Genomic DNA, 13505 nt, shown 5'->3' on the forward strand with positions numbered 1-13505 from the left:
GTCTCCCTGGCTCTGTTGCCCTGGCCTGTCTCCCTGACCTGTTGCCCCGGTCCTGTCTCCCTGGCTCTGTCGCCCTGGCTTGTCTCCCTGGCCTGTCGCCTATAGCTCAGCCCCCCCTGGCTCCGTCGCCCTGGCCTGTGTCCCTGGCCTGTTGCCCTGACCCTGTCGCCCTGACCTGTCTCCTTGGCCTGTTGCCCTGGCTCTGTCGCCCTGGCTCGGCCATCCTGGCTCGGCCGCCATGGTTTGTCCACTTTCCTGCTCAGGCCAGCCTGCTTGGCCTTCCCTACACTCAGCCTGCTCAGCCTTCCCTGCACTCAACTTACTTTGTCTGGAAGAAGAGGAAGGCATTAGAGGGAGCGGGGAAGCTGGAGCCACGATGGGGAAGGCCCATGTAGGGTTATATGCCGGCTCAAAGGAGGATCCTACTACTGGCTAATCCCAAAACCATAAGCTTCCCCGGACATTACATATGACGCACCTCCGGCCATATTACGCCTAATATCCACACAGCTGATGGTCACATCCTGGCGATAGATATGGATTTCTCTTATCCCCGGCTACAGTCCGGTGTATTGGTATCTCTGATTACCTGCGGCGTTCTTCATTCTATTCCCGGCTACAGTCCGGTGTATTGGTATCTTCTCGTCCTGCGGCGTTCTTCATTCATTCCCGGCTACAGTCCGGTGTATTGGTATCTCTGATTGCCTGCGGCGTTCTTCATTCTATTCCCCGGCCACAGTCCGGTGTATTGGTATCTTAATTACCTGCGGCGTTCTTCATTCTATTTCCCGGCTACAGTCCGGTGTATTGGTATCTCTGATTGCCTGCGGCGTTCTTCATTCTATTCCCGGCTACAGTCCGGTGTATTGGTATCTCTGATTGCCTGCGGCGTTCTTCATTCTATTCCCGGCTACAGTCCGGTGTATTGGTATCTCTGATTACCTACGGCGTTATTCTATTCCCGGCTACAGTCCGGTGTACTGGTATCTTTGATTACCTACGACATTCTTCATTCTATTCCCGGCTACAGTCCGGTGTACTGGTACCTCTGATTACCTACGGCATTCTTCATTCTATTCCTGGCTACAATCCGGTGTACATTGGATTCGACTTCAGTCAGCCTCACTCGGCTTACTCAGCCTTACTCAGCCTCACCCGGCTTATTCGACCTACCCTATCTTACTCGATCTTACTACTCGGCCTCACTCGGCGTTCCTCGACTTTGATACTCGGCCTCTTACTCAACCTGCTCGGCTTTGTTTTTCTCGGCTTTCCCTGGCCGGCCTGATCTCATTTCATAGCCTTGCTTTGTCATGCTCGGCCTTGCTTTTCTCGGGTTTAGCTTTCCTGATTTCCCTGGCTTCTCTTTCCCTGCCTTCTCAGGTTTAGCTTCCCCTGGTTTCCCTAGCCTGGTCTGGTTTTTGCTGCCTGACTTGATTTCCTTTCTCGACCTTACCCGGCCATTCTCGGCCTCGCTCTTCCCTGCTTTCTCTGACCTGGCTCAGCCTTCCCAGGCTTCCCTGCATTCAGCCTTCCCAGGCTTCTCTTATCTCAGCCTTCCCAGGCTTCTCTCAGCTCAGCCTTCCCAGGCTTCCCTGCACTCAGCCTTCCCAGGCTTCTCTTATCTCAGCCTTCCCAGGCTTCCCCAAGCTCAGCCTCAGCCTTCCCAGGCTTCCCAGCTCAGCCTTCCCAGGCTTCCCTGCATTCAGCCTTCCCAGGCTTCCTCACGCTCAGCCTTCCCAGGCTTCTCTCAGCTCAGCCTTCCCAGGCTTCTCCTGGTGCCCAGCTCAGCCTTCCCAGGCTTCTCTCAGCTCAGCCTTCCCAGGCTCCTCAGCCTCAGCCTTCCCAGGCTTCTCTTATCTCAGCCTTCCCAGGCTTCTCCGGTGCTCAGCCTTCCCAGGCTTCTCTCAGCTCAGCCTTCCCAGGCTTCTCTGCTCAGCCTTCTCAGGCTTATCTGGTGCTCAGCCTTCCCAGGCTTCTCTCACTCAGCCTTCCCAGGCTTCCTTGCACTCAGCCTTCCCAGGCTTCCCTGATCAGCCTTGACTTCCCTGCACTCAGCCTTCCCAGGCTTATCTACTGCTCAGCCTTCCCAGGCTTCCCTGCACTCAGCCTTCCCAGGCTTCTCTTATGCTCAGCCTTCCCAGGCTTTCCCATGCTCAGCCTTCCCAGGCTTCTCTGGTGCTCAGCCTTCCCAGGCTTATCCCACGCTCAGCCTTCCCAGGCTTTCCCAGGCTTGGTGCCCAGCTCAGCCTTCCCAGGCTTCTCCGGTGCTCAGCCTTCCCAGGCTTCCCCATGCTCAGCCTTCCTCAGGCTTCTTGCCTGCCCAGCTCAGCCTTCCCAGGCTTCCCTTATGCTCAGCCTTCCCAGGCTTCTCCCATCTCAGCCTTCCCAGGCTTTCTCCCAGCTCAGCCTTCCCAGGCTTCCCCGGTGCTCAGCCTTCCCAGGCTTCCCCATGCTCAGCCTTCCTCTAGCTTTCCTGGCTTCCTAGCTCAGCCTTCCCAGGCTTCCCCGGTGCTCAGCCTTCCCAGGCTTCTCTTACGCTCAGCCTTCCCAGGCTTCCCTGGTGCTCAGCCTTCCCAGGCTTCTCCGGTGCTCAGCCTTCCCAGGCTGCTCAGCCTTGCTCAGCCTTCCCAGGTGCTCAGCCTTCCCAGGCTTCCCTGCACTCAGCCTTCCCAGGCTTCTCTTGCTCAGCCTTCCCAGGCAGCTCAGCCCTCCCTGCCTTCCCAGGCTTCCCTGCACTCAGCCTTCCCAGGCTTCTCTTATCTCAGCCTTCCCAGGCTTCTGCTCAGCCTTCCCAGGCTTCCCTGCACTCAGCCTTCCCAGGCTTCTCTTGGTGCTCAGCCTTCCCAGGCTTTCCTATGCTCAGCCTTCCTCAGGCTTCCCTGGTGCTCAGCCTTCCCAGGCTTCTCTCAGCTCAGCCTTCCCAGGCTTTCTCTCAGCCTTGCCCAGCTCAGCCTTCCCAGGCTTCCCTTGCTTAGCCTTCCCAGGCTTCCCCATGCTCAGCCTTCCCAGGCTTTCCTGCCCAGCTCAGCCTTCCCAGGCTTCCCTTATGCTCAGCCTTCCCAGGCTTTCCCTATGCTCAGCCTTCCTCAGGCTTCCCTGGTGCCTAGCTCAGCCTTCCCAAGCTTCCCCGGTGCTCAGCCTTCCTAGGCTTCTCTAGCTCAGCCTTCCCAGGCTTCCCTGGTGCTCAGCCTTCCCAGGCTTTCTCCTCAGCCTCCCAGGCTTCTCTGGTGCTCAGCCTTCCCAGGCTTCTCTGGTGCTCAGCCTTCCCAGGCTTCTCTTATCTCAGCCTTCCCAGGCTTCCCTGCATTCAGCCTTCCCAGGCTTCTCTTGCACTCAGCCTTCCCAGGCTTCCCTGATGCTCAGCCTTCCCAGGCTTCTCAGCCTTCCCAGGCTTATCTCTGCTCAGCCTTCCCAGGCTTCTCTGCACTCAGCCTTCCCAGGCTTATCTTGGTGCTCAGCCTTCCCAGGCTTTCCCATGCTCAGCCTTCCCAGGCTTCCCTGTGCTCAGCCTTCCCAGGCTTCCCCACGCTCAGCCTCCTCAGGCTTCTCTTGGTGCCCAACTCAGCCTTCCTAGGCTTCCTTCCCAGGGTGCTCAGCCTTCCCAGGCTTCTCTTATGCTCAGCCTTCCTCAGGCTTTCCTGGTGCCCTGCTCAGCCTTCCCAGGCTTCTCCGGTGCTCAGCCTTCCCAGGCTTCCCCATGCTCAACCTCCTTCCTAGCTTTCTTGGTGCCTAGCTCAGCCTTCCCAGGCTTCCCCGGTGCTCAGCCTTCCCAGGCTTCCCTACGCTCAGCCTCCTCAGGCTTCTCTGATGCTCAGCTCAGCCTTCCCAGACTTGCCTACGCTCAGCCTCCTCAGGCCTCCCTGTCTACTCAACCTCCTCAGTCATCTGTTCAACAGCTCTGTCAGCTCGATCTGCTTAGCAGCTTAGTCAGCTCAGCAGCTCAGTCAACTCAACAGTCCGCTCAACAGCTCAGTCAACTCAACAGCTCCGTCAGCCCTATCTGCTTAGCAGCTCAGTCAGTTCAGCAGCTCTACCACTCAACAGTTCTGTCAGCCTGACCTTGAGCTCACTCAGTCTTACCTGACCTCAACCTGACTCAGCTTTGGCCTCACTCCGCCTTAAAAAGGTCGTAAAAAGCTAAAACACGCCTATGAATAGTAAAAAATAACTTCGGAGGCGCGGACGGAGCACTAAATGATGTCGGATAGGGTCCAAAGTGGCTGGTACGGGTTCCACCCGGTACCGATTAAAGGTCTCTGATAGAGGTTCGAAACGCATCCAACCGTGCCTCGTTCTGATTTCCAAGTCAAAAGTTATGACCCATTGAAGTTGACTCCTCGTGTGGTTGTCCCTACATCATCGGCCCCGTGTCTGTCACTCAGCATCCAGACCACTCAACCACTCATCCGGGCTGCTCAATCACTCATCCAGGCTCTCAGCTACTTATCCAGGCTCTCAACCACTCATCCAGGCCACTCAGCCACTCATCTAGGTCTCTTGACCATCTCATCCACCTCATCCCAGCCACCCATACAAGTCTCTTGGCCATCTCAAAGACCTCAACTATCTCAGCGCCTCATCTCGGCACCTTATCTCAGCATCTCAACATCTCATCCATCCTAGCAGTTCAGCATCTCAGCACCAATATGGCAAACGAGACGGTTAAATCGTTTAACATAGTCCAGTCAGTCGGACTACGCCTCCTTCGACTAGACTTGAAGGGGAGACTTGTGATATGGTGCCATAAATGACGTGTCTCTCTCTAGGGTAAAAGTCAAGAGAGAGTCAAACCCAGGGTTGATTTGGTAGTGCTAGTCAAATGGACCTATGTCAATATTTTTCTTTTGTGGGTTCAATAAGCTGCGCATATTCCTAAGACACATGGCCACATAAAGAGCATTTATTAAGCTGTCATAGAGAGTGTCATTGCACTCCTTTTTTCGACACATAATGTCAAAAGGAAGTAGAGAGAAGGGACATATGTCTGATCGGGTCTCCTCATACACCTACATGATGGGGAGCTATAGAAAAAAGAAGGGGGCTTCTCGGTAGAGGGACTTCTTCTTCTTTCCTTCTTCCAAAGGGAGGGAGGCCTCCTCGGGCTGGGGTTTTCTTTGCTAGGAGGAGGTTTCTTCTTCTTCTTCCTCTTCTTCTTCCTCCAGGAAGGCTGATTTGATTTTCTAAACTCTTCTTTTTCTATATTTTCATTTTTCCTTCCACGGAATACTAACTTGAGCATCGGAGGAACTTGCCGGGACTCCTGGCACCCAATAACCCGTCTGTTTCTTTGTGATCTTGCAAGCCCTCGTCTCACAGGAGTCCACCGAGGTTGAGGTGTCATTTCCTTGGTTAGTGGGTTGACTGTCGTCTGTATTTGACTAGAACAAGATTAAATAACAAAGGATTCTATTTCTTCACAATCTTCAAATCTCATTTGTAGTACTTCAAATTTTCTATTCACTACTTCAAAAATGATATTCAAGGAAAAGACATACAAATAACTTTATAAAGTAGTTTTTCAATTTACCTCTTTATAAATAATCATGAGATCGATCATGTGAAACCGTTGAGATGATAAATTTCATCGTTTACTAAAGTAGTGGCTTACAGTGGCCATAAGTCTGAACTCCACCTAGTAAAATTTATTCGATTTTGCTATCGATTACAGGGAGATGAAGACGATCTAGGGAATTGAGTACAAAAGGAAAAGAGATTAATCGTCAAGTGTATCTGACTTCTCTCCCTAAACCTAGGTATGACAGTCATTATTAAAAATAATGACATGCATCCCTTATAGCCTTGACAAACATAAAATGGTTTAAAATTTTAATTACTAACTATTACATATTCTATCATGTAGAATGTCATATCAATGTCAACTCCATTAACAATTAACCAAAAGGACACTTTGACCATTTTAAAATATAATAAACAAACTAAAGGGAGCAAAACAAATTTTCTCCAAAGTTTACTAATTCCACTCAGTATTTATCTAGAATCAATAATAAACTCCACTTAACCCACCATGTATCCCATTGATATAAATTGAGTAATCTAAATTTTAAAGTAAAATTGAGTTGGTTATGATAGAGCAGACTTATTAAAGTGGACAAGGATCAAATCTCGACAAAGTCGAAGTAATGCCTTCCTCCATGATCAACATAATTTTTTAATTTATTTTCTCACAGATAATCGTGAGACAGTTGATGTGACGGATTTCATTTTTTATTGAAAAGTAATCTACCCTCATGATTCATCTATTAAATAAATCTAAAATATTCTTATTAATATTTTTTTATTAATCTAAATATTTAATTTTTTTTGAATCTATTAATCCCTTGACCATCAAGATAAATTTGAAAAACTCAAATAAATTCTAACAAAGGACATACCATCACAAATGATTCTAACACCATGGCGTATGAAATACCCAAAGCGGAAATTAAATCCTCATTGTATGAAAACCCATTCTACCAATTACCATCGCACCAAGTCCCATCAAGTTGAAACTGAACAACGAACTATCTTTTTACCACTAAAAATTTAAAGTAAGCAATTCGGTGGGAAATTAAAGCAGCATATATTCCACAGAAAAAACTCCAGTTATAAACATTGGCATTTTTTTTCCAGTTCATTAAGCTAATGATGCACATAAATGTAGAATTCGCATATAAAGGGGGGTAAACGGTTTTCAAATCAGGACGGAAAAAGTTAAATGCAAATAATTAGAAAGAGAATCTACGTGGGTAATACGGTTCACAAGCTCACTGTCACGGTGCCTCAAAAGTTAAAAACAAAGCTGCACGTTACAACCTGATCAATAGACAGACACTAGCAACCGATAAGAATCGACAGAGCACATTCTTTTTACCTTTTGGAAATTTTGTTCTTTGGTTGTTTTCACTACTAACAATCAACACTATTTTATTCACAAGCCAACTTGGTGTCAAAGCTGCTCAAACATATGGCGAAAGCCTGGAAGGCAGAGAGTGGATACTTGTAATCCATGGTGAACATATCCTTCGCCACCTTGCCAAACTGGAGGATTATCTTATCATGATCAGATTGCACTGCTGGTGGCTCTGATGGAGTAGGGGCGCCTGCTGATGGCTGCACAGCAGATATCAGCTGGAAGTTCTTCACGGAAGCAATCGTAACCCTGCCGCGGAAGTTCAGGCACCAACACTGCAGCTGCTCGTGCCACCTTGGGTGTTTGTTTCGCAGTACCAATGGCCTTTCCTTTATGCTATCCTCCTCTTCTCCCTCGCGAGTTCCTCCAGTTATATCAGAGAAGCGAGAGCTGTTGAAGTCCAATGAATGGTCCATGATAGAGGACTTGGAGAATGACATGCTGCGGAAAGAGTCATCGAGGGAATGGGAAACAACGTTCTCAGGTTGACCAGGAACTGTGCCCCCAGGCTCAAGTGCTGATGCAGGAATCGAGTACATGACGCAGTGCATACGCCGTGGTCCTCGTGTGCCAAGAACATTCAACTCATATGTAACCTGGGCTATGTTGTAGCTGCCTGAAGGGACTTTGGGAGAGACTTTCTTGGAGAACCTACGACTTGTTCGACCAGGTGGGCAAATGGTAGATTTGTTGTGCGGAGGCAGGGTGTCGTATACCACAAATTTTGTGCCAAGAAAATTGGACCTGTAATCTTAGAAGGAAACGCTTAGATTGGCATAATTATAAAACTTGAATATGTGCTGCTATCTAGCAAAACAAGTACCTTAGCTTTCCAATGTATGAATTGCTTGTCTTTGATATGTTTCCAGCATCCATTGAGATAATATATTCTGTATAAGTGGTTCGGCGATTTCTTTTAGCTGATAGGAGAAGCTTCCCAGTCTCAACGAGAACAGCTACATATACATATACATTCATTAGTGAGTGAAAGACATCAAAGAATGCAGTCCTACAAGGCTATGTCTAAGCACAATATGGATGGGAAAAACATTTTACAGAATAAATGTTTAGCAAAAGAAGTGAATATATTAGCACAACTTAAGAGCATGCTCTACGTAGGAGTGATCGTAAATTGTTTCCAAACTCTGCAGGGCCACAAACAAATGCGATTGAGGAAATGCAAAATTTCTTCCTTGGGACAGCTAGCAGATGAAAATGGCAAATACTTCGAAAGCTAGATAGTAAACTAAGAGCGTGTCAAGAGAATTCCTGAGAGAAAAACAACTTTGCATAATCATTCATTTTACAAAAGGATGCCTATGTATAAAAAGACACAAGTAGTGATAAAGACAGTAGCTCCATAAACTAAGATGTACTATCAATCTTACTGAAGAACAATAAACAGATGAGGAAAAACAAAGTTTCTTCCTTGTGACAGCTAACAGCTGGTTACCATAAAAGGGAAATGAAAAAATCACAAGTATTTAGAAAGAAAGTAACCCAAGACTGTATTAAAAGAACTCCCCAGAGGTAAAAAAAAACACTAATCACAATTTAACTTTGAAAAATTAATCATTTTATCTTTCTCAAGGACAATAAACAGAGAAGAGGAAATACAAAATTCCTTCCTTGTGACAGATAACAACTGATTGGCTTAAAAGGAAAACAAAAATCACAAGTATTTGGAAAAAAATGTAACCTATGACTGTATCAAAATAATTCAAAGAGAAAAAAAAAGAAAAAAAAAACAGATTACAATTTAACTTTGCATAATCACTATTTTATAGAAGGATCTATGTATGAGAGTATTCATAAAGTGATAAAAATAGTAGTTCAATATACTAAGATGTAACCAGCTCTTGCATGGAATACTTGAAACATAGACCACACAGATGTTGTCCAAACTGAAACAGCAGGACAACTGGGTGTTGGCCTTGCGGCAAGTAGTTAACAAGAATAAGAAGATCTCTGAAGTTCAAAATAAACAAAAAGGAAGGAAACTTACAGGTGCTAAGACACAGGTACAAATGATAACTAAGTTTTGACTTATCCCTCTTAATGAAGCATTGAATGGTTCCATCCCGAGGTCCAGGCTGAAAAAAGCAGGAAAAATTAATTAGAAATCATTACCAATGTAGGCAATTTCTCTGCCACCAGATCTAAATGGTCTTCGATAGCAAGTGTCGGTAGCGTTAGCAAGCCAATGCTTTTGACAAACAAATCAATAGCAGGAGCTAAGTTTACATAATGCATGAGACACATGGCTGATATCTAATTACACAGTAGACGAAACAAGGAACTACCTGCTTTAGAGAGATTGGAAAGGTGAGCTTCCCACTGACTTCTGGACACTTGACAATCTCTTTGCACATCTCCCTCCATGATCTACAGACAGCTGCACAGGCAACAACATGCTTCCGAGATGGCCATGTGCTTTCACTTGCCTCTAGCCTTCTGATCACATCACGGAGAAGCTCAGGGGGTAAGCCAGCCCAACGACTCTGCTGGATAATGGGACATGGATCATGCAGCTCCAGCACAGAGCCTTGGGATTTTCCCCTGCGATGACCAATTAGACTTGAAAGCCTGACATCAAAACTCCGCCTTGATAAACTGCCAAAGCCATCTCTAACATCACGGACTATACTTCGGAATGACATCTACTCCAACCCAATTGGTGAAGAAAAACAAAAACCAATCAGCAACGAGCTTGAAATAGATTCTTAACAGCCAGATATCAGAGAACCTTTGGGGTCGTAAACTGCATACAAACAAAAACCCATTTATTTTTTTTCAAAATAAAAAAATTATAAAAGATATAAAGAAGGGTGCAGAAAAGAAGACTGACAATTAGCAGAGCCTACCCATACTATTAATTTTCAGTTATTCAGGAACTCCAAAACTTTCACATATATGCCACACGAAGATGAACTGTGAAAAATGAACACATTAAAGCTAATATATCAAAAAAAAAATCATATAATAAATACATCAAAAAAATTGTCACAAAAAGAAAAGGCTGAAAATTGATCCAAGAAGTAAATTGATCTAGATCTGAACAACACAGTTACAACTGACCATGTAACAACAAATCATGGCGAATGGACACTAACTACACAAAAAAATGTCAAATATTACACAGTACATAAAAGCTGTCATGATTAAGCAACCTCAGTTGACCATACATGACAGCTAATTGTGTGCATTTTTGCTTGACAACTTGTTTCTTCAAGTGTTTGAAGAAAGTGGTTTTCTTCAAATCTTGATTTTACGCCATATTGGCTTTCCGCATAAAAGAATTCAAATAAGGCAAGGAACTTTGATGGTAACACCAAAAACATCAGTCATGCACTTGATGATATACCAAAATTGAATAGTCAAATCACACAAAAATTTAGACAAAATTGATAAAGTGATGGAGATAATTATTTCGCAAAAGAAAAATATGATCACACAAAGATTAGAAAGTGGAATATATATCATTAATCAAGAGTTATAACTTATATTCCATAGTCACGACACAAATTTTAGCCTCGACCCTAACAAACCTGGAAATAAATAATCCAAATAAAAAAAACACATTAAACCATAATTGGGATACAATTATTTTGATTAATTACCAAAAGAAAGTGTGACGCCTTTGAATTACCAAATAATTTGACAATTTACTAAACAATAAAAATTTCAGCATAAACTAAATTTAAGATGTGCCAATCTTAAAATATTGTCCAATCTTTATTTATTTCCTTCTTTGCCTTATTTTCCTCCGGAGGAGAAATTGACTACCGAGTAATTGGATCTTCTTCTTGGGTTTTCTTTTCCAAGCAAAGAATAATTACTTCACTAAATTTGTTTAGAAATATTCATTATCCGTTTTCTTTTGATGCCCCTTCCAATAAGCAAAAAAACCATGCATTTTGCTCCTCTTTTTATACTTTGACATAAACATAAATAACTACAGAAGAAATCATAACAAGTGATTTGCAAAATTTTAGGCTAGTTACTTGCATTAGTAATTCCTAATGTTTGTTTAGTTTTCCTTTTTGGCTTCGTTAGATAATATGAAAGAGTTATGATCTGCAAGTCTAAATCATTGTCAATATCAGGTCGATAGGTCTCTAGTCAAGTCAATAGGAGGTTCTTGTAAGATTGTATCATTAAGAGGCTTACTAAGGTGTCATTGGAGAATTCTTTTAGATTGTCATTAGAGAATTCCTTTAAAATATTATAAAAGAACTTTTCTAAGCTTGAGATATCAAAAGGTTTCTTTGAGTACAGTTTTTTCATTTAACTAAAAGTTCATTAATTGTGAGTGAACTAGAGTTTACAATGTTGTCTTTAAGTTTAGTTCACTTTAAAAAGATTGTTTTGTGTTTACATATAAGATTGTCTTTCTTAAAATTTAGTGGAAATATTTTTTTCATCAATTATCTTTTTCATATTGTACCAATGTGTGATGGGTTCTTATCATATGGGAAGGTTACAACTTTTTTTGTAGTGAGGTAAAAATTTTGTTATAAAATCTGAAAGAAAGAATGACAAGATGAAAGTGATGGACGAGTGGATGCACAAGAAAGAGATGCAAGAATGGAAAAACTAGTATCAAGATTCAACCACTAAGCTTCAGTTATAATACCAACATCAAACCATCAAAATGACACAGAAAATTGGACGTTCATAAGGCAAAGGGAATAATTATCTCATAGATATAAACCATGAAAAGTGAAATATATCATTAATCAAAAGTTAGAATATTTCATACGCACCACACTAACTTTAGAATATTTCATGTGCTAATTTTAAAATATTCTCCAATTATTTCCTTTAATTAAAGATGAGTCAATCATCATTCGTTTCTTTTCTATATCAATACTTTTTTCTTGATTCCATAAAAGCTAAAACCAACTAAACCTCACAAAGATGCATGAACTTGGATAAGCCTATAAATGAAGTAAAGAAATGCTTCGAGTGTAAAAAAGTTGAATATGAAAGCTAATATCAACTAAACCTCACAAAGACGCATGAACTTGGATAAGCCTAAAAATGAAGTAAAGAAATGTTTCGAGTGTAAAAAGTCGAATACTGTGCATGGCTTACTTCACAATGGAGGAAGTTAAGGAAAAAAGAAATCCTGGTCCATTGTGTGGCGTACTTAACAAGCTATGAAGTTAATAAATTACGTAAACCATCCTTATTCTGCCTCGAAAAAAAAAAAGACATCCAACAACAGAATGCTGCATAGGATGAGAATAGAACAAAAAAAGGGAAACATGCCCAAAGGTTATGGAACTTATTCAAACTACGCAGCGGCTGCGGCTAAGTTTCGTAGTCGTCGTTTTAGGATGCCTAGAGGTTTTAGAACTAAAATCGTCATTTCTCCCTGGTATAGAACCTAAGCTAATTAGCTAAATCATACACCATAATACCAGAAGGAAACAAGAAATCCACAATTTTTTAGACAGATCCCTAAAGAAAATTAAGGAAAGCACAGATCGACGAACCAATCAAAGAAATATAAACTCCAAGATCGAAGCTTGAGCTCCGAACAAAAGGCTCCCATCGGAGATCACTAAAGAGAACTTGGAACCGACAACATGGCAGGACTTTGAACTAGACATTTTAACAACAGCAAATCACCCAAAAAGAAACAGAAACCCTACGAACTAAAACTCAGCAATACCTAATCCCTCGAATTCCTCGGACCTCCGCGCTTTAAACCACCAGCCTCCGATCCAGTTGACACAACCGATCGGCCTCCGCCCCGACGGATCCTTTGCTTCGCTCCTCTCTCTCTCTCTGTCTCTATGTCTGTGCGTAAGAAGAAAACGGAACTCTAAGCTTTGTCCAATCCAATTGAGATCGGGAAGAAGAGGGGCAAAGGAGGTTCTTTTATTTTTATGGGAGTCGCTCGCCGTCGTCAGGGAGTTGACTTACGGCCCCGTTTGTTGTCAAGTAACGGTGCCGTTAGTCACCCTCTGCTAACGTTGAGCGGTATCGTGGTATTTGATCTGCCACGTCATCTTCAGTTGGCCAAATCGATACCCATTTAAGGTAGAACTATAGCCGTCAAATTCGATTAATCCATCGGATTAGTCCGTCCCGCTAAGTTAAAATTTTATCAATCCATTTTAAAATGGGTTCAGATGAATTGGTCCGCCAAGGTCCGCGACCCGCAGGTTGACTCGTGGTGAACTTAGATTGACTCGTGAATTGAAAAAGTTTATTTATTTATTTTAAATTTTAAAATTAAAATAGAAAACTTAATAAATTAGTGGATTTGATCTATTTAAATTATAATTCAAACTTAAAAATTATAATTTAAATTTAAAATTTTTAACTTATTTAATTTAAAATATCATTCAAACTTGTTTAATATTTTTTTATTTTTTAAGAGATCCATGGATTGGCCCGTCTAACCCGTGGCCCATCTTGAATTGGATTGGATTGAAGATTTTCTAATTCGTCAAGTCCTACCTTATCGATCTATCCCGCCCTATATGTTATTTTATATAAATGTCGAATTTGATTTGATTATATTTCTTCCTCATTTGATTAAACAATATAAAAAAACACAGAGAAAATAGAAAATTAG

General features: G+C 43.1%; 1 protein-coding gene across 4 annotated transcripts; it reads right to left on the reverse strand.

The window, feature by feature from the left end:
• Positions 1 to 6714: 6714 nt before the first annotated feature.
• Positions 6715 to 12762, reverse strand: LOC141819345 (tubby-like F-box protein 8). Of its 4 annotated transcripts, none has more exons than XM_074706679.1 (6): positions 12594 to 12762; positions 9784 to 9844; positions 9217 to 9674; positions 8919 to 9006; positions 7737 to 7869; positions 6715 to 7657 (listed from the first exon to the last, which is right to left on the reverse strand). In XM_074706679.1, the coding sequence occupies exons 3-6, from the start codon at positions 9571 to 9573 to the stop codon at positions 6928 to 6930; spliced, it is 1308 nt and encodes a 435-aa protein (XP_074562780.1). In that variant the 5' UTR covers positions 9574 to 9674; positions 9784 to 9844; positions 12594 to 12762; the 3' UTR covers positions 6715 to 6927. The 4 variants fall into 4 exon arrangements, with proteins under 4 accessions (XP_074562780.1, XP_074562778.1, XP_074562779.1 ...); XM_074706677.1 differs by having other exon boundaries at positions 9778 to 9844; XM_074706678.1 differs by having other exon boundaries at positions 9762 to 9844.
• Positions 12763 to 13505: the final 743 nt, after the last annotated feature.

This window comes from Curcuma longa, unplaced genomic scaffold, assembly GCF_044706935.1.
Source record: "Curcuma longa cultivar G26 ecotype Majalengka, Jawa Barat unplaced genomic scaffold, ITB_CL_G26_1.1 contig_3996, whole genome shotgun sequence".
Classification (NCBI taxonomy): Eukaryota; Viridiplantae; Streptophyta; class Magnoliopsida; order Zingiberales; family Zingiberaceae; genus Curcuma; species Curcuma longa.

Bases quoted from the DNA above. Each gene is read 5' to 3' on its own strand.
- LOC141819345 (XM_074706680.1), bottom strand. From the start codon at position 9,573: ATGTCATTCCGAAGTATAGTCCGTGATGTTAGAGATGGCTTTGGCAGT. The intron at 7,870-8,918 runs GTAAGTTTCCTT...ATGTATATGTAG, and splicing joins GTACCTGTGTCTTAGCACCT to CTGTTCTCGTTGAGACTGGG. The intron at 7,658-7,736 runs GTACTTGTTTTG...CTAAGATTACAG, and splicing joins TCATACATTGGAAAGCTAAG to GTCCAATTTTCTTGGCACAA.